Here is a 23,967-nt window from a genome sequence, read left to right as displayed (position 1 = left end):
AATCGATTGGCGACAGGAGGGAATATAAGGAGTGATGGATGTCTAGAGCGGCCTATCCCATGATTAAGGTACAAGCGTATCGAAACATGTCGGGGGCGTGGCCGTATGAAGGATAACACCACGTACAAGTGACAGGAGAAAGCTAGCTGCACGGTTTACCGAGCGGGGGAGACGGTTATACCCATCCAAGAAGCAGGCGGGGAGAGGGTGAGAGACACTTCTTGAACGCTTGCTTTTAGAGGGTCCACCGTGACCGCATACCCCCTAGGAGGTTGATCTTAGCTGCTGGTTAATATTACATTGGACAGATTGCTGTGGAGTTTGCTGTGTTATTTTATTTTACACACAATGTGAGTGGAACCATTGAAGTGTAATTTGCAGTGTGAATCATTAAAGTGTTTTACACTATTGGGAGTATTTTTCTAATTCTATATGGAACGATCCTCCGGATGGATATGAGTTAACCCTTGCCAGCAGCAGCAGTCATCTATGCCTTTTAGCCTCATACGAAAGTGGAGGCATGAGGAGCTGGTGAGTGGCTGTCCATAGGGAGAGTGGTCACTGAACACAGAGGTGTGGTGGAAGATTGCATTAGAAGAACCTACACTCCTAAAATAGAGGGACTTGCTGTTGCACAATTTAAGTTGCTTTTTGATCACTATCACGGACACTTTTTTGTTGCACATTTGTGTGTTATTTAGAGACTATATCATTTACTAATTCACCTTTTAATGTATGTACAGAAGCGTGTGGTGATACTCACGGATTGCCATCTAATGAGTTGGTATCTTTGGGTAATCATTGCATGGGGATTGAAGTATATTAGCATCTGAGTAATATTGGCACTGAGTCACGTTTTGTATTAGTTTTTGTGGTGTCCATATATATATTTTATTATGATGTGGGTTCATCAATAGTATATTTTCATTATATATCTATTGTACACATTTATACACTTTTATTTGCACTATATGTAGATAAGCACCAGTAAAGAGGTGTTCGTTAGATTTTAGTATTTCACCACAGGAGGTGGAAAAGATCTATTAGTAATAGCGCCACGATTTAACTCGTCACGTGGGGTGTATTGCACTTACCACTCAGCACAGATTTAAATCTTATATACACTGTCTGATTTACATTAAGTGGCAGCTTTAGGTAGGTGTTATTAACCAGGTGTATAATATCATCAAGGTTAATTATCCAAGGCGCAGTGGGGGTTGACCTAGTATAGGGGGGATTTTTCACCTAGGAAAAACCGCACATTCACAAATGCAGTCACAGTATGTCACACACATGGTTAAGGCAGTTAAACAGTCCCAGGGAATGGGCCATGCATCCTTGTATCCATAAAGGGGGAGTCGCCAGGGAAACAATACAGTGTCACTTCTACAGGGAGCCCCAGCAGCAAGGGGTGCTAGGATCATAACTGGCTGTAATATAGGGGCATAGACTCACAGCCCTGAGTTAACGTCCCGCAGGTTAACTAAGCCAAGTGTAGCCACCACGGAGTGGGCGGGGGTCATCAGGCCACATGGACATCATAATGCACCCAGTGGCAGGAAGCCGCCGCCATATATGGCCAGGGGAGAGGAAGGAAGACTAGCTGGTAAACATGGTGGCAATAGAGTAGAAGCACTAAGGTACAGTTACCGGGCTCTGGGTAGGGTATCCAACCATTGGGAAGCTTCCTCAGGAGTAGTGAAATAGTGGGTGGACTCACCAGAAAACAATATGCTGTACTTCAAGCCTTTGGTACAGAGTTGATCTTTAACGTGATCAAAGGTTCTATGGAGCCTCTGGGCATCAACTGAATAATCCAAAAAAAGCATAATCTTTGCATTCTCACAGCGGAGCTCAGCCACCTTTCGCGCCTCACAGTGCACCAGATCACGGTCCCGAAAGTTACATATGCGGAAGATAAAGGTGCGTGGGGGGGCTCCTGGCTGGTCCCGCACAGGAGGCATCCTATGGGCCCTCTCAACCGCATAGTGTGGGGAGAATGCTGCCCTGGGTAGGAGGGTGCAGAGAATGTGTTCCTTGAACCTCGGTTCCCTCCGGAAGGCCCACCACCCGCAAGTTGTTCCGGCGTCTCCTGTTTTCACTATCTTCCGCCCGGGACTCAAGAGCCTTCATTCTCACCTGAAGAGTGTGGAGAGAAGTGTGGTCATCCCTAATAGAGTCCTCGGAGTCACTCATGCACTGCTCAGCCTCCCCCAGCCGGTCACGGAATTTGTCCATGTCCCTCCACATCAGCCGAAAGTCGGTCTGCAACAAATCAATCTTGGCCGATAGAGTCATATTGCAGCCGGAGATGGCCTGCATTAGAGCCTGGAAGCGATCCTCCTCTACCATCGCAGGATCTGATGATGGAGTCTGGGTCGCCATGTGCATGCTGCCGGGATGGGTCTGCTTGCTCTGCTGTGGAGACGCCTTAGGAGCGGAGTAATTCTTCCGTCCAGAACCGTATTTGCCACTTCTCATACCCGGAGGCCACCGGGTAGTGGTGGTAGTGGATAATTAGGTAAAAATCCCTTATTAACGGATAAAATAATCAGGTAGAAGCGGAGCTCCCATCACACGCATCCGCTCAGGTCGCCAGCTTGACCACGCCCCCATCCCAAAACTTTAATCTTCTTCTGGTGAAGCCATTTCTTTGTTGATTCGGATGTATTCTTTGGGTCGTTGTCATGCTGAAATATAAAGTTCCTCTTCATGTTCAGCTTTCTAGCAGAAGCCTGAAGGTTTTGTGCCAATATTGACTGGTATTTGGAACTGTTCATAATTCCCTCTACCTTGACTAAGGCCCCTGTTCCAGCTGAAGAAAAACAGCCCCAAAGCATGATGCTGCCATCACCATGCTTCACTGTGGGTACGGTGTTCTTTTGGTGATGCGCAGTGTTGTTTTTGCGCCAAACATCTTTTGGAATACTGGCCAAAAAGTTCAACCTTGGTTTCAGACCATAACATTTTCCCACATGCTTTTGGGAGACTTCAAATGTGTTTTTGCAAAATTTAGCTGGTGTGGAGAGGCGACCCCACGTCACGGTGTGTATTAGCACCTTCAGACTGTTTTTTGCAAAGACACGCATGATGATTGCACACCTGTGGGCTGAGTTTATATTCCCCTCAGGAAGAGGCTTTCAGGTGGAGACGGTTCCACGAAAGAGAGACAGGTGGTCTCTAGGAGACTGAGCGTGTATGTCTGCAGGAGGGAGATGTGGCCCGCGAGCAAGTAACCTCCAGGAGGGAGTTTGACTAAGAGTGAGTGAGCCAGGAGGCTGAAGTTTTCCTGTTATACAAAGATGGTGGAACCCCCTGCGAGGAAAGACTTTCTGTGAAGTTTGTTTCATTTAAATAAAATTGGGCTGCCACTCCCTTAAAAAATACAGTCTGGACTGACCGGTGTTCCTGAAAACACATACACCACTTGAGTATAATCACCCCAAATCGTTACAGTTGGTGGAGAATGCGGGCATGGATGGCGCTGGCCCAGATCCTCACATGCTGGAAACCGTGAGTGTCAAGAGACTGTATTTTTTAAGGGTGTGGCAGCCCAATTTTATTTACAGGAAACAAACTTCACAGAAAGTCTTCCATTTACAGGGGGTTCCACCATCATTGTATAACAGAAAAATGTCAGCGTCCCAGCTCACTCAGACTTACTTAGTCAAACTCCCTCCTGGAGCTTACTTGCTCAGCTGCGTGCTGCTTGGTCGCGGGCCACATCTGCCTCCTGCAGACATACACGCTCAGACTCCTAGAGACCACCTGTCTCTCTTTCGTGGAGCTGTCTCCACCTGAAAGCCCTCCTGACTCCTACACCTGCCTGTAGGGTGGAGCTGTTCCCAAGTGTGAGCCCTGAGCTCTCTCTCTGCCTGAGGGGAATATAAACCCAGCCCACAGGTGTGCAATCATCATGCCTGTATTTGCAAAAAACAGGCTGAAGGTGCTAATAGACACCGTGACCTGGGGTCGCCTCTCCACACCTGGCTTGGATGTTTTTCTTCATAAGAAAAGGCTTCCGTCTTGCCACTCTACCCCATAGCCCAGACATATGAAGAATACGGGAGATTGTTGTCTTATGGACCACACAGCCAGTCCTTGCCAGATATTCCTGTAGTTCCTTTAATGTTGCTGTAGGTCTCTTGGCAGCCTCCCTAACCAGTTTTTCATAAATTTTGGAGGGACGTTCAGTTCTTAGTAATGTCACTGTTGTGCCATATTTTCTCCACTTGATGATGACTGTCTTCACTATGTTCCATGGTATATCTAATGCCTTGGATATTATTTTGTACCTTTCTCCTGACTGATACCTTTTAACAATGAGATCCCTCTGATGCTTTGGAAGCTCTCTGCGGACCATGGCTTTTGCTGTAGGAGGTCACTAAGAAGATGTCAAGAAAGACCTACTAGAGCAGTTGAACTTTATTTGGGGTTAATCAGAGGCACTTGAAATGATGACAGGTGTGTACTGACTCCTATTTAACATGAGTTTGAATGTGATTGCTTAATTCTGAACACAGCTACATCCCCAGTTATAAGAGGGTGTGCACACTTATGCAACCACATTATTTTATTTATTTTTACTTTCCCTCCATAAAAGATTTCAGTTTGTTTTTCAATTGAATTGTACAGTTTAGAGGTTACATTAAAGTGTGAAAAAGTTCTGAAATTACCGTATTTATCCTTGTCACATTTTTTCACATCACAGAAACCTAACATTTTAACAGGGGTGTGTGCAAACTTTATTTCCACTGTATATTTTAAGGGTTTATGCACATAGATGCATGGTTTTACGTAGGATTGTGCTAGCAGCAAGATCCTACATAAATATTTATAGATATATTGTACAAGCCATACTGTACTGTTTACATCAATATTGTGTAATCAGCAGGCGCTACCCACTGACAAAACACTATATACCTACAGTCCTTCTATGCATATGCCACATAAATGACTGTATTAGGGCTGACATGTAAACTTCTATAGTGTGTAATTAGTGGCACAGGCGCTGATTGCAACACATTGTTGATATTGACATGTTGGCTTTCCAGAAAGACTTGCAAGGCAACGTCAAATAAGATCCATTTCTGTCACAAACTGCAAATTGGCTAGCTGTAATCACATTAGAGATGCTAACATTAAAAGTTTTAAGACAACCAGAGAAATTCAATTATGTTATAATAAGTCATCTTATTATCGGATAGACAAAAACAGAATTGAAATTATGAGATCTACTTCAAGTCTTGTTTGTAATGAGCTGAATATCTGAATATTTTACACTTGTATAGCGAACTAGGACAAAATGAAAATGTCAGGCATGAGCAACTTTGATTTGAAAACAGGGAGGCCAAAATCAGTCTTGTAAGTGAGGAGGAATAAATAGAATCATGACAGTGATAAACCATGAAAAGGCTTTCTAATTTCATCAGCAAGACAGCTTTTTTTAAGATAATTTAATGCATCATCTGCACATTCATATCATTAACGAATTGTTAATTTCAAATTTTAATGTAGCAATGTCTTTTTTAATTAATGTTCAATTATCAGTTTTAATGTTACATATTATTGCTGACTGGAAGGTTCCATACAGAATTTCGAGAGATACCATTTTTTAATTGAAGGTTCAGTTTTACAAACATTAACATATAACAACACATTTAAAGGATACAATAAAGCATCCAAGATATTTTGCGGGGATGCCCTACATGCATTCTGTATTTTAATATACTAATAACAATTTGTGTTGATGAGGTGCATTTATTCCATATAAATCCCGCAACACACTGCATTACTGATTCTCATTACACAGCAAGATGGATCTTGTTCTATATAAGATTAAGAGTAATATGATAGAGGAGGTTGACATTACTGCAAGAATGCATTGCTGATTGGGATGAAACAGAACTGACCATCAATTGAAATCATTTTATTAGCTAATACCGTTGCAAGCGGCAGTCATCTATGGAGAAGGCACAAAAATATGAGGTGCTTATGTAGAAATATGGAATTCCAGCTCCAAATCAATAAAGAAGCTTTATTATATGGAAGATGAAAACAATAAAAGAATTGGGTGTATTTCACATGATAATAAATATCTCAACTTTCACTTTAAAAAATGTAATGCTGAAATTAGATTACCCTTTTTCGAACTAATGTATGAGGTTACCTCGAAAAGTTTTCAAACGTTTAAAAGGAAATATAATGGTTTTTGGCCTATTTTTTGTGCAATTTAATTTTGTTTTTGATAATGTTTGTCTTGAATTGAGCTGCTACTGTTTTTTTTCCAAAATCTTTATAATCTATAAAATCAGTGCTGTACAAAATAACATTCAAGAATAAACCCTAAAAAAAAATGTAATATACTGCAGCTTACAAATCCCTAAATGGTGGCTGCATTCGTTTTTTTTTTTGTCTTTTTTCCTTTATTTTTATCTGGTGATCCAGCCAGTAACACACGTCCTGTCTTAGGGTGGTTCCACTCTTTGGAGGAGCAATGGAGCCATCCTTGAGCAGCAACATTGTAAACCTGTGGGGAGGGGGTAGTGTTAGATGCACTAGTGCTTTTCAGATGGACTTGACTAACAAATTAAAGCCATACTTCAGCCAACACTTTTTAAACAATTTCAGCAATACTTTTTTCCTTTGGGAATAAAGATTTTACATAAATGAATATATGCTGTTCATTGTAAGTACCTCTGTCAGTGGTAAATGGTTTGCCACAAACCTCCAAATGCCACTTTTTTTGAACAGCTTAATCTGTTAAAGGAAGTTGAAAAATAACAGCCAGTAAGTAAAACCTTTAGCCCAAAAAGAAAAAAAATGTTGGCTGTAACAGCTTATACAGTATTAGCTGGAGTTTGGCTCCAATTTGGTGTATCTGCTGGTACACTCCCCTCCCCCAAAATGACAATGTTGCAGTCCAAAGGTGTCCCCTGTGTTTATTCATCCAGAGTGGGGGCTCTCTAATACAGGACGTGTGTTACCTGCCAGATCACCAGGTAAATACAGAGGGGAAGAAAAGCCCAAAAAACTAAATCTAATGCGGCCAAGTCAAATGAATGGCAAGCTGCAATATAGTTTATTTTTGGTCAAGTTTGGTTAAGTCATTCAACTTGACAAGGCGCAGGCACACGAAACATGTTGTCAGTGTGACGGGATCATCGCTTCCATCGCTTCCAGCTTGCTTCCCAATGGCCGTGACCAGAGCGTTCCACCAGCAGCTTCCGGCAGGTTCAACGCAGCGAGTGACGTCATCGCTTGCAGCCAAACACGGGCAGCTGCCCGCACAGGCTACAGCTTGACACCAGCCCTTCTAGGCCTAGCTCCACCATGCCCAACCTTCTCAGATAGTGGTAGATCAGCTCTTCTGGGCGGGCATTACCTGGTCTCACAGCCAGATACATCCAAGACCACTCCCAGGAGGAGTTCATCATGCAGGCCAGCCACTGTGTTCACACTTCTCTGGCATTAGATTGAAGCAAGCTTTTTATATCCCACATCTTTTTTATCTTTTCAATAAAAAACCAACTGTCTAACAATTATTGGTGTGCACAAGACATTGCTCTTTTTAAAACTTTGGCATTCCTGAGATTTTATTCCTGGATCTAAGCACTTTTAGGAACCTTTAATGAAGAGTTAACTACTGTCAGTGTTTTTGTTGCCATCTGTGTCCCATTGGGGAGATTTCCCCTCACTTCCTGTCCCATAGCCAAAACAGGAAGTGAGAGGAAATCCCTCAAAAGTGAGGGAATTCTGGGATGTCACCAGAACTAGTGTCCCCACTGGAAGATTTCCCCTCTATTACTGTTCTGGTTTTAACCCAAAATGTGGGTTTTTCTTTTACTTTAGATGACAATGATAAACAGGACAAATAGAGAGGGTGAATCTCTTTAACTGGGACATAGACAGCAATAAAAATTGACAAGTGTTCTAATTCAACTCTACTCTCTCCAAAACTAAAAAAAAAAAAAAAATTATAAAAAAATAAACAGTTTTGCTTTAGTTACACTTTAACCACTTGCCGCCCGTCATATAGCAGAATGACGGCGGCGATCGTTGTTGCGGGGTGTCAATCTGACACCCCGCAACACCGATCTAGGTAGAGAGTCTCTGACGGAGACTCTTTACCACGTGATCAGCCGTGTCCAATCATGGGTGATCACGATGTAAATAGGAAGAGCCGGTAATCGGCTTTTCCTCACTCGCGTCTGACAGACGCAAGTAGAGGAGAGCCGATCGGCTGCTCTCCTGACAGGGGGGGTCTGTGCTGATTGTTTATCAGCACAGCCCCCCCTCGGATCCCGCCCAGTACCACCAGGAAGCCACCCAGGACCACCAGGGAAGCCACCCAGGACCACCAGGGAAGCCATCCACACCGGACCACCAGGCATGCCCCCTAGACCCCCAGGGAAATACTAATCTGTGCCCAGGCAGCTGCCAATCAATGCCCAGGCAGCTGCCAATCAGTGCCCACTCACAATGCCTACCACTGCCAGTGCCACCAGGGATGCCTATCAGTGCCACGTATCAGTGCCCAGCAGTGCCGCCTAGCAGTGCCCAGCAGTGCCGCCTATCAGTGCCCATCAGTGCCACCCATAAGAACCCATCTTTGCAGCCTTTCAGTGTCGCCTATCAGTGCCCACCAGTGCCACCCATGAGTGCCCATCAGTGCTGCATATCAGTGCCACCCATTAGTGCCACCTACCAGTGCTGCATATCAGTGCCCATCGTCAGTGCCCACTTATTGGTGCCACCTCATCGGTGCCGCCTTATCGGTGCCTGTCAGTGCCGCCTTATCAGTGCCCATCAGTGAAAGAGAAAACGGATTTCTTTACAAAATTTTCTAACAGAAACAAAAGCAAAACTTTTATTTTTTTCAAAATTTTCGGTCTTTTTTAATTTGTTTAGCATAAAATAAAAACCGCAGAGGTGATCAAATACCACCAAAAGAAAGCTCTATTTGTGGGAACAAAATGATAAAAATTTAGTTTGGGTACAGTGTTGGATGACCGCGCAATTGTCATTCAAACTGCGACAGCGCAGAAAGCTGAAAATTGTTCTGGGCAGGAAGGGGTATAAATGCCCTGTATTGAAGTGGTTAAACTGATCTCTAATAAAATCAATGTACCCTTTTTTGGTGAAAAAAAGGCTGGTCATTTAGTTCGCACTCAAACGATTACTGTATTTTTAACATTACAACCTTCTACAATGCAGTATAGAGGGATAGTGGACATCAAGAAGGTCAGTGCAGGAAATATGAAGAATTGAGAACTATGCTGGTCTAATCGCTTACAAAAAATACATTAATCATTACATTGTGAGAGCCAATAAAATCCACTGGTGAAGGTAATTGGCTGTAAATGCTAATCATTTCCACACCATTCCATCTCTTCCACTGGACTTGTCAGTGGAGATATTGATACCATAGCCCTTGGGGGTTCTTACAAATCAAAAGACAAAAAGATTTGAAGCACGTCAGTCCTTCATTTCCACTTTATTAAATATCAAAGCCTTATTACATAACGGTTCTCAATTGTTAGAGCAAATATTGCGTCTCGCACCTAACATTTTAGCAAAAATGAATCTATATAATTTTAATGATAACATTTCCCACCAGGCAATGCTGTAAAGGTCAAAGTAAAATGTTCTTTTAAAAAAAAGCTGTGCCTTTTATTAACTTAAAATATTATATTAGGTAATAGAGAAAAAAAAATAATATAAGTGATAATCAACAAGAAACGCTAATGGTTTTTGAGCACTTGTATTTGTAAAGGTACAACATTTATATTTAAAAAAAAAACACAAATATATACAACCAATACATTTAACCAAAAAAAAAATGTATTACTGAAGGCATCCATTGAGCTTCCAAAAGCATGGTAGGTATAAGGAAGCCAGGTGTTGCCTACTTTGGCCAGACTGTGTTAATTTACAAGTTAAAGTGTTGATATCTTCCCCTGCAAGGAGGAGGGAGTGTTCCTCCTCCGAGTCACTCAGGTCTTTTTTGACTACAGTATACAGTGGGGACGGAAAGTATTCAGATCCCCTTAAATTTTTCACTCTTTGTTATATTTCAGCCATTTGCTAAAATCATTTAAGTTCATTTTTTTCCTCATTAATGTACACATAGCACCCCATATTGACAGAAAAACACAGAATTGTTGACATTTTTGCAGATTTATTAAAAAAGAAAAACTGAAATATCACATGGTCCTAAGTATTCAGACCCTTTGCTGTGACACTCATATATTTAACTCAGGTGCTGTCCATTTCTTCTGATCCTTGAGATGGTTCTACACCTTCATTTGAGTCCAGCTGTGTTTGATTATACTGATTGGACTTGATTAGGAAAGCCACACACCTGTCTATATAACACCTTACAGCTCACAGTGCATGTCAGAGCAAATGAGAATCATGAGGTCAAAGGAACTGCCTGAAGAGCTCAGAGACAGAATTGTGGCAAGACACATATCTGGCCAAGGTTACAAAAAAATTTCTGCTGCACTTAAGGTTCCTAAGAGCACAGTGGCCTCCATAATCCTTAAATGGAAGACATCTGGGATGACCAGAACCCTTCCTAGAGCTGGCCGTCCGGCCAAACTAAGCTATCGGGGGAGAAGAGCCTTGGTGAGAAAGTTAAAGAAGAACCCAAAGATCACTGTGGCTGAGCTCCAGAGATGCAGTCGGGAGCTGGGAGAAAGTTGTAGAAAGTCAACCATCACTGCAGCCCTCCACCAGTCGGGGCTTTATGGCAGAGTGGCCCAACGGAAGCCTCGCCTCAGTGCAAGACACATGAAAGCCCGCATCGAGTTTGCTAAAAAACACCTGAAGGACTCCAAGATGGTGAGAAATAAGATTCTCTGGTCTAATGAGACCAAGATAGAACTTTTTGGCTTTAATTCTAAGTGGTATGTGTGGAGAAAACCAGGCACTGTTTATCACCTGTCCAATACAGTCCCAACAGTGAAGCATGGTGGTGGCAGCATCATGCTGTGGAGGTGTTTTTCAGCTGCAGGGACAGGATGACTGGTTGCATTCGGGGAAAAGATGAATGTGGCCAAGTACAGGGATATCCTGGACGAAAACCTTCTCCAGAGTGCTCAGGACCTCAGACTGGGCCGAAGGTTTACCTTCCAACAAGACAATGACCCTAAGCACACAGATAAAATAATGAAGGAGTGGCTTCACAACAACTCAGTGACTATTCTTGAATGGCCCAGCCAGAGCCCTGACTTAAAGTGGGAGTCCGGCGACCAATTTTTTTTTTTTTTTTTTTTTTTAGGTCATTGAGATACTTTGCTAATCCCAAAATAATACTTACAGTTTGGGTGTAATATTTCCGCCTCTGTCTGTTTTCGTACTGAAGAATAACTTTAAAAATGTGATGCTGGCTGTTTCCATCTTGCTTGTGGGCATGTGAAGCCCACAAGCATTGATTTCCTGGATGTGGTGAAAGCTGTTCATTCACAGCTTGTTCACAAGCATGATCATTGTTCCCGCACTGAATCTTGGGAAGCCTGACACTAAGCTCCCAGGAGACAGTGCGGCGCCGGGGAAAGGCAATAAACACGCCTACTCCCATGGGAGGAGAGACAGGAAGTGCCACAATAAAGTACAATATAAAGGTAATTACAGCGATAAAAAAAAATTTCGTGCGGCATTTCAACATCTATGCAATTAACTGAAGGGGGTAAGATTAAGTTAAAAATTTGAGTGGAACCCCGCTTTAAACCCAATTGACCATCTCTGGAGAGACCTAAAAAATGGCCGTCCACCAACGTTAACTATCCAACCTGACAGAACTGGAGAGGATCTGCAAGGAGGAATGGCAGAGGATCCCTAAATCCAGGTGTGAAAAACTTGTTGCATCTTTCCCAAAAAGACTCATGGCTGTATTAGATCAAAAGGGTGCTTCTATTAAATACCGAGCAAAGGGTCTGAATACTTAGGACCATGTGATATTTCAGTTTTTGTTTTTTGATAAATCTGCAAAAATATCAACAATTCTGTGTTTTTCTGTCAATATGGGGTGCTGTGTGTACATTAATGAGAGAAAAAAATGAACTTAAATGATTTTAATAAATGGCTGCAATATAACAAAGCGTGAAAAATTTAAGGGGGTCTGAATACTTTCCGTCCCCACTGTATTTGTGGAGGCCTAAGCTTTTGCAGTTCTTGCAGGTAAAACCAATTGCAATGTAACGATGCATTATTTCATATTTACAGAATTAAGCAGAATTTTTAAAAATACCTTTTTTCATATTGAACATAATAAATAAATAAACAAACTATATAAGATTAACCCCTTCATGACCAGTGTCAAAACACACCATAATGCCTAAACCCAACTTTGACACATTAGTAAAACCGTATATATCATTGCATCTACTTTGTGTGTCCTAGGTGGATTATTTTGGCGGTAAATGTTAATGGCTATCTACTGATTTTGTTTTATTATGAAAGGAAAACTGACCCAAAGTAGAAAAAAAGTACCATAGTTACATAGTCCATCACCAAAAAAAAAAACCCTGCATATTAAATTCAACTCCTGTTGATCGCATGTCAACTGACACTGACATTTGCACTATCACTGACAGTAATTGACACTTACACTGCCACCTACAGTGACCCTAAACCTACACTCACTAAACTAGATCAAGCCCTGATCTAGTTTATCTTTCTTATTTAATTTTTTTTTCCAGACTTCTCTTCTAGCAAGAGTAAAAAGATACAAAGTATCTTTTCCTAGTGAAGTCTGTTGCTTCTCCTCTTCACAGAAAAGAAACAACACAGGGAGGGGCTACAGAGTGAATATTCACCGTGATAGCCTATCACAGTGTTCACATGTTTGTGAGCCGGTTCTTTGGGTTCTCGATAGTCAGTAGAGACCTGGAGCTGTCATCGACAGCTCGGTCTTATTGCTGGAAGCGTGATCGAGAGTGCTTTCAGTGACAATAGAGGAACACATATATGTGGCACACAGGATTCAAGTCCACTTCCTGGATGCTGCATGTGTGATCATATGCGTGATGCGCTCATAACGAGTAAGGAACTAGTATGCTTTATTTATAACACATTTTAATCTACTATTATTACAAACAGTATGACAATACACTATCTTTTTTCTCCTTGCTAGAGGAGAAAATTGTAAACAAAAAAAGTGTTTGTAAAAAATAAACATAAAAAAAAAAAAAAAAAAAAAGATAAAAACAGCTAGATCAGGGTTTGATCTAGGTCAGTGTCAAGGTTAGGCTCCTTTCACACAAACTTTCTGATTGGGTCCGCCTATCTGTTTTGCAGGAAGAAGTGATCCAACCATCTATAGCTCTCTTATGGAGCAGAGGATAACAGCGGACATGTGTCTACTGACACCCGCCGGCATCTGATCCAAACCGGGCCACATACCATACATACACATGTGTGGTATCATTGCAACCACCAGGAGCAGGAGAATTTTTTTTGGGTCGTTCCTTGGTGGTAAGTTATATTGCTAAATTTTAAAAAAATTATATTTATTTTTCATTATTTTGTCCCAAAAAACAGCAATATTGAATTTACAACCCAAATGAAAAGCTCAATTTTGCCCTGAAAAAAACAAGATATAATTAACCTGGATGCACTAAGTAGTTGTGATATGTACAGTTTTACTGACACATGTCAAAGATGCAAAACTGTGTTCAAGCATTTCGATTGGTTTTACCTTCCGTCGAGAAGGGAAAAACTGAATAAAACGGTTTGCAAACAATAAGCAACTGCAGCTGCCACCCTCGTCATTTTCCGTGCACCACAGCGCCCTCTGGGGAGAAGCAGCTTCTTTTCTGCATACAAACTTCTCATGGTGCAAATTTCACTCACTCCTGCACACCCTCCACACACAATGTGGCCCCTATACTTTTCCAACCACTCAGTACAGATTTTTGCATGTAAAGTAATTAAAGTCAGCTATCACTTCTCTCTCCTGTGCAAAAACATCCACTGCAGGAGGCAGCATTGTGCCTGCTGATCTGCATCTCCTCCTTTCTTTAGCCCGTGCAAACAGTATGACAGCAGAAAAGCTGCAGCAAAGTCATAGGCTCATCGGTTCCTATACAAATTTAAGAGGCATGTCACATAGGTGGGTGTGCTCCAGCCTACATTTTGCCCATGCCTGCAATACATCAGATTATCAGAACATCAGGAATATATACAGTGCCTTGAAAAAGTATTCATACCCCTTGACATTTTCCACATGTTGTCATGTTACAACCAAACACGTAAATGTATTATATTGGGATTTTATGTGACAGACCAACACAAAGTGGCACATAATTGTGAAGTGGAAGGAAAATGATAAATGGTTTTCAACATTTTTTACAAATAAATACCGGTATCTGAAAAGTGTGGCCTGCATTTGTATTTAGCCCCCCTGAGCAATCATTTGTAGAACCACCTTTCACTGCAATTACAGCTGCAAGTCTTTTTGGGTATGTCTCTACCAGCGTTGCACATCTAGAAAATTACATTTTTGCCTATTCTTCTTTGCAAAATAGCTCAAGCTCTGTCAGATTGTATGAAGAGCATCTGTGAACAGCACTTTTAATGTTTTGCCACAGATTCTCAAATGGATTTAGCTCTGGACTTTGACTGGGCCATTCTAACACATGAATATGCTTTGATCTAAACCATTCCATTGTAGCTCTGGTTGTATGTTTAGGGTCATTGTCCTGCTGGAAGGTGAACCACCACCCCAGTCTCAAGTCTTTTGTAAACCCTAACAGGTTTTCTTCTAAGATTGCCCTGAATTTTGCTCCATCCATCTTCCCAATCAACTCTGACCAGCTTCCCTGTCCCTGCTAAAGAAAAGCATCCCCACAACATGATGCTGCCACCACCATATTTCACGGAGGGGATGGTGTGTTCAGGGTGATTTTGCTTTTAGGCCAAAAAGTAAAATTCTGGTCTCATCTGACCAGAGCACCTTCTTCCACATGTTTGCTGTGTCCCCCACATGGCTTCTCACAAACTGCAAACAGGTCTTTTTATGGATTTCTTTCAACAATGGCTCTCTTCTTGCCACTCTTCAATAAAGGCCAGATTTGTGGAGTGCATGACTAAGTTGTCCTGTGGACAGATTCTCCCCCCTGAGCTGTGGATTTCTGCAGCTCCTCCAGGGTTACCATGGGCCTCTAGCTTGCTTCTCCGATTAATGCTCTCCCAGCCTGTCAGTTTAGGTGGGCGGCCAGGTCTTGGTAGGTTTCCAGTTGTGCCATACTCTTTCCATTTTCAGATGATGGATTGAACAATGCTCTGTGAGATGTTCAAAGCTTGGGATTTTTTTTTTATAACCGAACCCTGCTTTAAACGTCTCCACAACTTTATCCCTGACCTGTCTGGTGTGTTCCTTGGCCTTCACGATGCTGTTTATTCACTAAGTTTCTCTAACAAACCTCTGAGGGCTTCACAGAACAGCTGTATTTATACTGAGAATAAAATACACACAGGTGGACTATTTACTAATTAGGTGTCTTCTGAAGGCAATTGTATACACTAGATTTTAGTTAGGGGTAAAGGGGGCTGAATACAAATGCAGGCGACACTTTTCTGATATTTATTTGTAACATATTTTCAAAACCATTTATAATTTTTCTTCCACTTTACAATTATGTGCCACTTGTTGGTCTATCACATAAAATCCCAATAACATACATTTACCTTTTTGGTTGTAACATGACAAAATGTGGAAAACTGCAAGGGGTATGAATAGTTTTTCAAGGCACTATATATATATATATATATATATATATATATATATATATATATATATATATATATCTCCTATGATATATCCTCTCAGGGCCAGGTACAATGCTGTTTTTGCTCTCACAGGTCAGAGTTATCTGATAAATTGTTGCAGACACCAGCACAGAGTGGGCTGGAACACACAACCTCTATTAAACCCCTCTGAAATTTGCATAGTAACTGCACTGGTCTTGGGGACCTGTGGTCCTGGAGCAGAGGCAGGATGATGCAAATTGCATTGCAAGTCATGTATGATTGCTGTGATATATTGCAGGCACTGAAGAGATTCATTAGTGAGGGAAACCTGCATGCAAGAAGATGAATGCAAATAGCAGAAGGGTTATGTGGGTGGAAATTACTCTTATGTTTTAATTACCACAAATTCATTGTAAAAGAAAGTATATTATTGGGTAATACAGATAAGCAAACATTAATGTGGATCACAAGCTGGCAACAGAAAGGGACCTTTGTCTCACAAGCAGGGCATCATGCTGTCCTAAGAACATGTTGATGAAAGGTTAAAATGAAGCAAACAAGATGGAAGCTGTGTCTACAAGTGACATGTAATACATTCAAATTACCTGATCATATTTGCACCAGTCACAACTTAGAATCTCTGCTTGATGTGCTGGGATAACTAGTTTAGACACAGGCGCTTTCACATCCCATATCCTTAAGGTCTGATCTCCTGAAATAGACATACACACAAAGTAGTTAGACAAGTGTGGGGTCAAGAACAACGCTTTAAAGCTGAATTCAAGGTATGGTGTATATATTTACATAGTTACATTGGTCCAGCTTGGACCAATGTAACTATGCATAAACTATATCTGGCCAATGTTCCTGGAACCTGAACATCACTGAAGGTTTGTCTGAATGGCATGAGTGCTAAAGGGCTGACCTCCTCTGTTGAGAATGCATCAGGCCGGCAGCTCAGCATGGGACCCGGAAGCAAGTGGAGATCACTGTTGATTTACAGTTTCCAGAGGCATTGGCCAGGTATGGTATATACAGTTACATTGGTCCAAGACGGACCAATGTAAAAAAAATACCGTACCTGGAACTCATCTTAAATTCTCAATTCCCATAGAGTGTGGCTAATTTCATAAAGCAACTTAAGAATGCCATCAGTCTTCCTATCTATGAAGCAGCACCTGTGCAGGAGTAGAGGGCACTTGCGCTAAAAAGGAAAGGGGTTGATGTTTGCTTACAAAGAACAGAAATATTATTGAAAAAAGTACATAGTTAGGAAGGGAAAACATAAATAACCTCATTCCTATTCCAGGACCTGCTAAACCCTTTTAAATAGAAATATTTATATAAAACGCAACATTCTCTTTAATAAAGAAACACAGCGACTGCTATTGTTAACCTTCTACTGGAAATTCCAGTTATCCGGCTGTTATGATCATGCACTGGCTTTAATACTTTGTGTCACTGACCCAAGACAGCTGTGCAGATCAGAGAGATGTTATAAACCATTATCCACTAGAGCTGCATGATTAATCGTTAAAAAAATCACGATCTCGATTCAACCCCCCTCACGATCTTATTCCCGCATTTCCACGATTCATTCATGTAACAAGTGCAGAGCCGTTCTCTGCACACTCACAGCTGTCAAAAACAAAAAAACAAAAAGAAAAACAACCATCTGGCAAATGTTTATCAACACTGCTCAGAGATGAGATAAAGGGAAACATTTTTGACATTTAGTTCTTTTAGATCAAAAGGGATGAACTTTGGTGTGTAAAATGAGGTCAGTTTAACCTCTTAAAGATTAAGCCTTTTTCTGAAACGTGTTGCTTATAAGTTAAAATCAGTATTTTCTGTTAGAAAATTACTTAGGACCTCCAAACATTATATATATTTTTTAGCAGAGACCCTAGAGAATAAAGTGGTGGTCGTTGTAATATTTTATGTCACACTGTATTTGCGCAGTGGTCTTGCAAACACAATTTTTGGGGAAAAACAAAACTTCAATGAATAAAAAAAAATAAACAGTAAAGTAAGCCCAATTTTTATGTATTATGTGATAGATAATATTATGCCGAGAATCGTGAGGTGAATTGTGATCTTTATTCTAAGCAAAAAAAATCATGATTCGCATTTTTTACAGAATCGTGCAGCTCTATTATCCACTATATACTTTTTCTAGGTCAGTGACTCAAAGTTCTGAAGACAGAATGAAGGCCATGAAACTGGTAAATTCAAAAGGGGGTAAGTCAAGGCAGCCTTTATGTTTCCCTTGTGACAGATTTATTTTATTTAAAAAAATGCACAACTAATTTCAACAATAATTTATATTTTGAAAATCACTTTCTAAACATCAAACTAAATCACTTATACTGAAATGCAGTATAGGTATTAGGTATTATTAAATAAAACAGATTTTATAATAATACAATACCATGAAAGTTCATTTTATATCAAGTCAAGTTTAAATTCTGCATTTAGAGCATTTCAAGTTTTAATTACATTATAACAACACACCCATTTCCTTTAACTGAATGTTACAAATCCAGAATTAGTGGTATAAAAACATAGACTGCAGAGGACACATGTATGACAGGTCCACGTTCCTGGGAGCCAGTAGCACTCCCTACTATTGTATTACAATACATATTAGTGTGTTTCAGTGTCTATCCCAATAGGTAGACACTGAATGCACACTCTATACTGTTTGTGAAGATTAGTGTTTTCTTCTTTTGTTAGTCTAATTGCAAGCAACTGAAGAGAGGCTGGCTAACAGGTAGAGAAGTAAACATATTCTCTGATCCCTGCTTTGAATGAACCTGGAAGTACTCAGCCTTGAACACTTTAGAATTATTCTTGTGAGTCCTAGTGTTGGAGGGAAGGAGGTCAGGGCCATCCTAGATTTCAGCCTCCAGCACAATGACAATGCATCTGGGGTCTATTAAAATGTCCCCACAAAGAGGACCTGGCATCTCACCATATACACTGTCATTAGGAATCCTTTCAGCTTTGTAACATTAAAGTTGTTACATAAATAAAAACTTTAAGAAGCAAAATGAAATAAAATTTTATAAAACAAGACAACACACACACAGCCAATATACAGTACTTCTTTCACACTCATACACATATGCACCATGCACATGTACATGAAACCCAAAATAGATGTATATGGCACATTAGACCCCAACTGCATATTTTATTTATTTGTTACACTGCCATCAATTTATGCAGTGCTTCACATATATTATATGGTCTATAAATGTTAGAGGTTTAAGAATATTTTTAAAACAACACAAATAAATGAAGTAGTAAAGGTATTAATGTACTTTGTACATTGCTTAGTTAGTTTTGTGTAACTTCGATTTTCAGTGTTTCAAAAAAAAAAAAAAAAAAAAAAAGAAAATCACACAAAAATTTTACATCTACACTCATTTGTTATTTATTAGCTTGGTGCAATTTCATCTTTCATATTTAGTAAGGATTTGGGGGATAAAGCTATACTGTTGTGTCCCAATAATATGTTAAAAATAAGGTTGTATTTAGAAAAAATATTGCTTTCATAACCATTTGCACAGCTATCACAGGTTGCACAAACACTATACCATCTTTTACTGCTTAGTAAATCTTATTTCTGCATATACTGTATAATTCTATATGTCCTGCAAAATATATAGTGTGTGTGTGCGCTGTTGCAAACCTTTAGGTCTGTAATGTACAGTGGGTATAAAAAGTCTACACACCCCTGTTAAAATGTCAGGTTTCTGTGATGTAAAAAAATGAGACAAAGATAAATCATTTCAGAACTTTTTCCACCTTTAACCACTTGAGCCCTGAACCATTTGGCTGGCCAAAGACCAGAGCAATTTTTGCGATTCGGCACTGCGTCGCTTTAACTGACAATTGCACGGTTGTGCGATGTGGCTCCCAAACAAAATTGACGTCCTTTTTTCACCACAGATAGAGCTTTCTTTTAGTGGTATTTGATCGCCTCTGCGGTTTTTATTTTTTGCTCTATAAACAAAAAAAGAGCGACGATTTTGAAAAGAAACGCAATATTTTTTACTTTTTGCTATAATAAATATCCCCATTTTTTTTTCAGTTTAGGCCAATACATATTCTTCTACATATTTTTGGTAAAAAAAAAAAAAAAAAATCACAATAAGCATTTATTGATTGGTTTGCGCAAAAGTTATAGCGTCTACAATATAGGGGATAGTTTTATGGCATTTTTATTAATAATTTTTTTTCTAATAGTAATGGCGGCGATCTTTTTATCGTGACTGCGACACTATGGCGAACAGATCGGACACTTTTGGTGATATTTTGGGTCAATTCACATTTATACAGTGATCAGTGCGATTAAAAATGCACGGATTACTGTGTAAATGTGACTGGCAGTGAAGGGGTTAACCAGTAGGGGGCACTGCAGGGGTTAAGTGTGTCCTAGGGATGTGTTCTAACTGTAGGGGGGATGGGCTACGTGTGACATGACACTGATCACCACTCCCGATTACAGGGAGCTGTGATCAGTGTCATGTCACTAGGAAGAATGGGGAAATGCATGTTTACATCAGCATTTCCCTGTTCTTCCTCTCCGTGAGAAGATCGCGGTGGGGACCCACGATCACACTCATGGAGCTCATAGCGGGCGTGCGCCCACAATGCCACGTCTTAATATGCCTGTACGTGCCCTTTTGCCGACGTATATCGGCGTGAGTCGGTCGGCAAGGGATTAATGTAACCAATAAACTGTACAACTCAGTTGAAAAACAAACTAAAATCTTTCAGGTGGATGGAAGTAAAAATAAAAAAATAAAATAATGTGGTTGCATAAGTGTGCACACCCTTAAACTAATACTATAAAGCACCTTTTGATTTTATTACAACACTCAGTCTTTTTGGGTATAAGTCTATCAGTATGGCACATCTTGACTTTGCAATATTTGCCCACTCTTATTTGCAAAAACATTCCAAATCTATCATATTGCGAGGGCATCTCCTGTGCACAGCCCTCTTCAGATCACCCCACAGTTTTTCAATTGGATTCTGGCTCTGGCAGGGCCGTTCCAAAACTTTAATCTTCTTCTGGTGAAGCCATTCCTTTGTTGATTTGGATGTATGCTTTGGGTCGTTGTCATGCTGAAAAATTAAAGCGGGGGTCCACCTATCTATCGTTTTTTTTTTTTTTTTTTTGAGTTCATTCACAAACTTTTCTTCTCAGCATTACATACTCACATATTGTGTGTAATATGTCTGCCTGTGTCAGATTTCGTCGGAAAGAATAACTTATATTATTCACTGAAGGCGGTTTCCATCTTCATTGTGGGCATTTGAAGCCCACAAGCATTTATTTCCTGGATGTGGTGAATGCTGTGCTCCCAGCATTCACCGCTCGTTCCCGCACATGCTCAGTGGCATCCTGGGAAGCCTGAGACTAGCTCCCAGGAGTCTGGGAGAGGCTAGAAACACGCCTACTCCCACGGGAGGAGAACCAGGAAGTGCAAAGAAGAATAGAAAAATAAAAGGTAATTACGGCGATTTAAATTTTTTTAAACGGCATGTCAGCATCTAGGCAAGGAAGAGAATACATACAGATATTGTTCAAAATTTGGGTGGAACTCCGCTTTAAGTTCCTCTTCATGTTTAGCTTTCAAGCAGAAGCCTGAAGGTTTTGTGCCAATATTGACTGGTATTTGGAACTGTTCATAATTCCCTCTGCCTTGACTAAGGCCCTGTTTCAGCTGAAGAAAAACAGCCCCAAAGCATGATGCTGCCACCACCATGCTTCACTGTGGGTATGGTGTTCTTTTGGAGATGTGCAGTGTTGTTTTTGCCCCAAACATATCTTTTGGAATTATGGCCAAAAAGTTCAACCTTGGAATTTGATGGTGTTTTGCCCCATCCATTTTGCTTCTATCATGACAAGTGCTCCAGTCCCTGCTGCAGAGAAACACTCCTATAACAGGTTATTACCACTTCCATGCTTTACTGTAGGAATGGTGATATTTGGATGGTGAGCTGTATTGGATTTCCACCAGACATACTGCTTGGTTTTGAGGCAAAACATTTACATTTTATGACAGAAGAGACCTGTTGGTCTCTTCTGTCATAAAAACTTCCTCCTGCCTGTCAGCCGTCACTTACACTGAGCGGCGCATGCGGCCCCGGATCTGTGCTGGTAGAGATGTGACTCCTGCGTGCATGTGTGGGAGTGACGTCATCGTGGTCTGGTCACTCAATTGGCTGAAGACAGAGAACCCGAAAGGAACACTGGGTGAAGATCAACGGTAGCGCTGGAGGGCTTCTTTGGCAGGTAAATCTGCCATAACATGTTAGATATGATGTGCATACTAGCACATTATGGCATATACCTGCAAGGGGCCCCTAAAAAGAAAAAATTTAACTGACTTTACTACCGCTTTAAAAGCTTTACAGAAAGTCATTTATTCTTGAGCAAAAAGTTAAAGTTATACATAAGGATGGCCACACATGGCCCCAAAAAAATCAAACAACCAATTAAACACATCATTTTTGATGAGGCTTCTGCGGTTTTAGGCTACCCTAACATTAAATAACTGCACTGCAGCAAAATAAAAATGGTTAATGCAGTCACAGTCAGGACACTGCCTTAAGGTAAAGAAGTCACATTTTCAAAGAGATTAGATACTTAAAGGATTGATGAACACTGCAGTATCTAATGGCTGGAGATACTGAGCTGATAAAAAAAAAAACAAGTTTGTATTAGACTAAGGAATTTGTTATCTGGAAGACCACTCAGTAGAACATCTTTTTACTGTTTTTGAGGAAAACAAGTAAGTTACTTCAACAACAGCTATTATATTTATATATACTGTGTGTGTATATATATATATATATATATACATATATACACATACAGTGGGGACAGAAAGTATTCAGACCCCCTTAAATTTTACACTCTTTATTATATTGCAGCCATTTGCTAAAATCATTTAAGTTCATTTTTTTCCCTCATTAACCACTTCAGCCCCGGAAGAATTTACCCCCTTCCTGACCAGAGCACTTTTTGCAATTCGGCACTGCGTCGCTTTAACTGACAATTGCGCGGTCATACGACTCCCAAACAAAATTGACGTCCTTTTTTTCCCACAAATAGAGCTTTCTTTTGGTGGTATTTGATCACCCCTGCAGTTTTTCTTTTTTGCACTATAAACAAAAAAAGAGCGTCAATTTTGAAAAAAAGCGCATAGTTTTATGGCATTTTTATTAATAATTTTTTTCTTACTAGTAATGGCAGCGATCAGCGATTTTTATCGTGACTGCGACATTATGGCGGACACATCGGACATTTTTGGGACCATTGTCATTTATACAGCAATCAGTGCTATACAAATGCATGGATTCCTGTGTAAATGACACTGGCAGTGAAGGGTTTAACCACTAGGTGGCAGTGTAGGGGTTAAGTGTGTCCTGGGGAGAGTTTCTAACTGTGGGGGGGGCTGTGTGTGTCACGTCACTGATCTCTGCTCGCGATCACAGGGAGCACTGGGACACAGGGATCAGTGACACGGTCACTAGGCAGAACAGGGAGATGCTTGTTTACATTAGCATCTCCCGTTCTTCCTCTCCGTGAGACGATCGCGGGTATCCCCGTGGACATCGAGTCCGCGGGATCCGCGACCCGACTTGCGGAGCTTGCCGCGGGCGGCGTGTGCCCGCCTGCAGGCTGCCTCTTAAAGGGCAACGTACAGGTACGTGATTCTGCCTGTACGTGCCATTCTGCCGCAGTATATCTGCATGAGGCTGTTGGCAAGTGGTTAATGTACACACAGCACCCCATATTGACAGAAAAACACAGAATTGTTGACATTTTTGCAGATTTATTAAAAAAGAAAAACTGAAATATCACATGGTCCTAAGTATTCAGACCCGTTGCTGTGACACTCATATATTTAACTCAGGTGCTGTCCATTTCTTCTGATCATCCTTAAGATGGTTCTACACCTTCATTTGAGTCCAGCTGTGTTTGATTATACTGATTGGACTTGATTAGGAGAGCCACACACCTGTCTATATAACACCTTACAGCTCACAGTGCATGTCAGAGCAAATGAGACTCATGAGGTGAAAGGAACTGCCTGAAGAGCTCAAAAATAGAATTGTGGCAAGGCACAGATCAGGGCAAGGTTACAAAAAAATTTCTGCTGCACTTAAGGTTTCTAAGAGCACAGT

At 40.8% G+C, this 23,967-nt stretch overlaps 1 protein-coding gene across 4 annotated transcripts in view; it reads right to left on the bottom strand.

Moving 5' to 3' along the window:
- PEX7 (peroxisomal biogenesis factor 7) overlaps window positions 1-23,967 on the bottom strand; it is a 504,207-nt gene that overhangs the window by 208,358 nt on the left and 271,882 nt on the right. For all 4 annotated transcript variants that reach the window (XM_073627348.1, XM_073627345.1, XM_073627347.1 and 1 more), the window contains exon 6: window positions 16,362-16,468. In XM_073627348.1, coding sequence (XP_073483449.1) covers window positions 16,362-16,468 — 107 coding nt within the window. The remainder of the gene's footprint in view (window positions 1-16,361; window positions 16,469-23,967) is intronic.

Source organism: Aquarana catesbeiana, linkage group LG04 (genome assembly GCF_042186555.1).
Source record: "Aquarana catesbeiana isolate 2022-GZ linkage group LG04, ASM4218655v1, whole genome shotgun sequence".
NCBI lineage: Eukaryota > Metazoa > Chordata > Amphibia > Anura > Ranidae > Aquarana > Aquarana catesbeiana.
The sequence above is the reverse complement of the archived record's forward strand: the minus strand, read 5'-3'. Positions and strand labels throughout refer to the sequence as shown.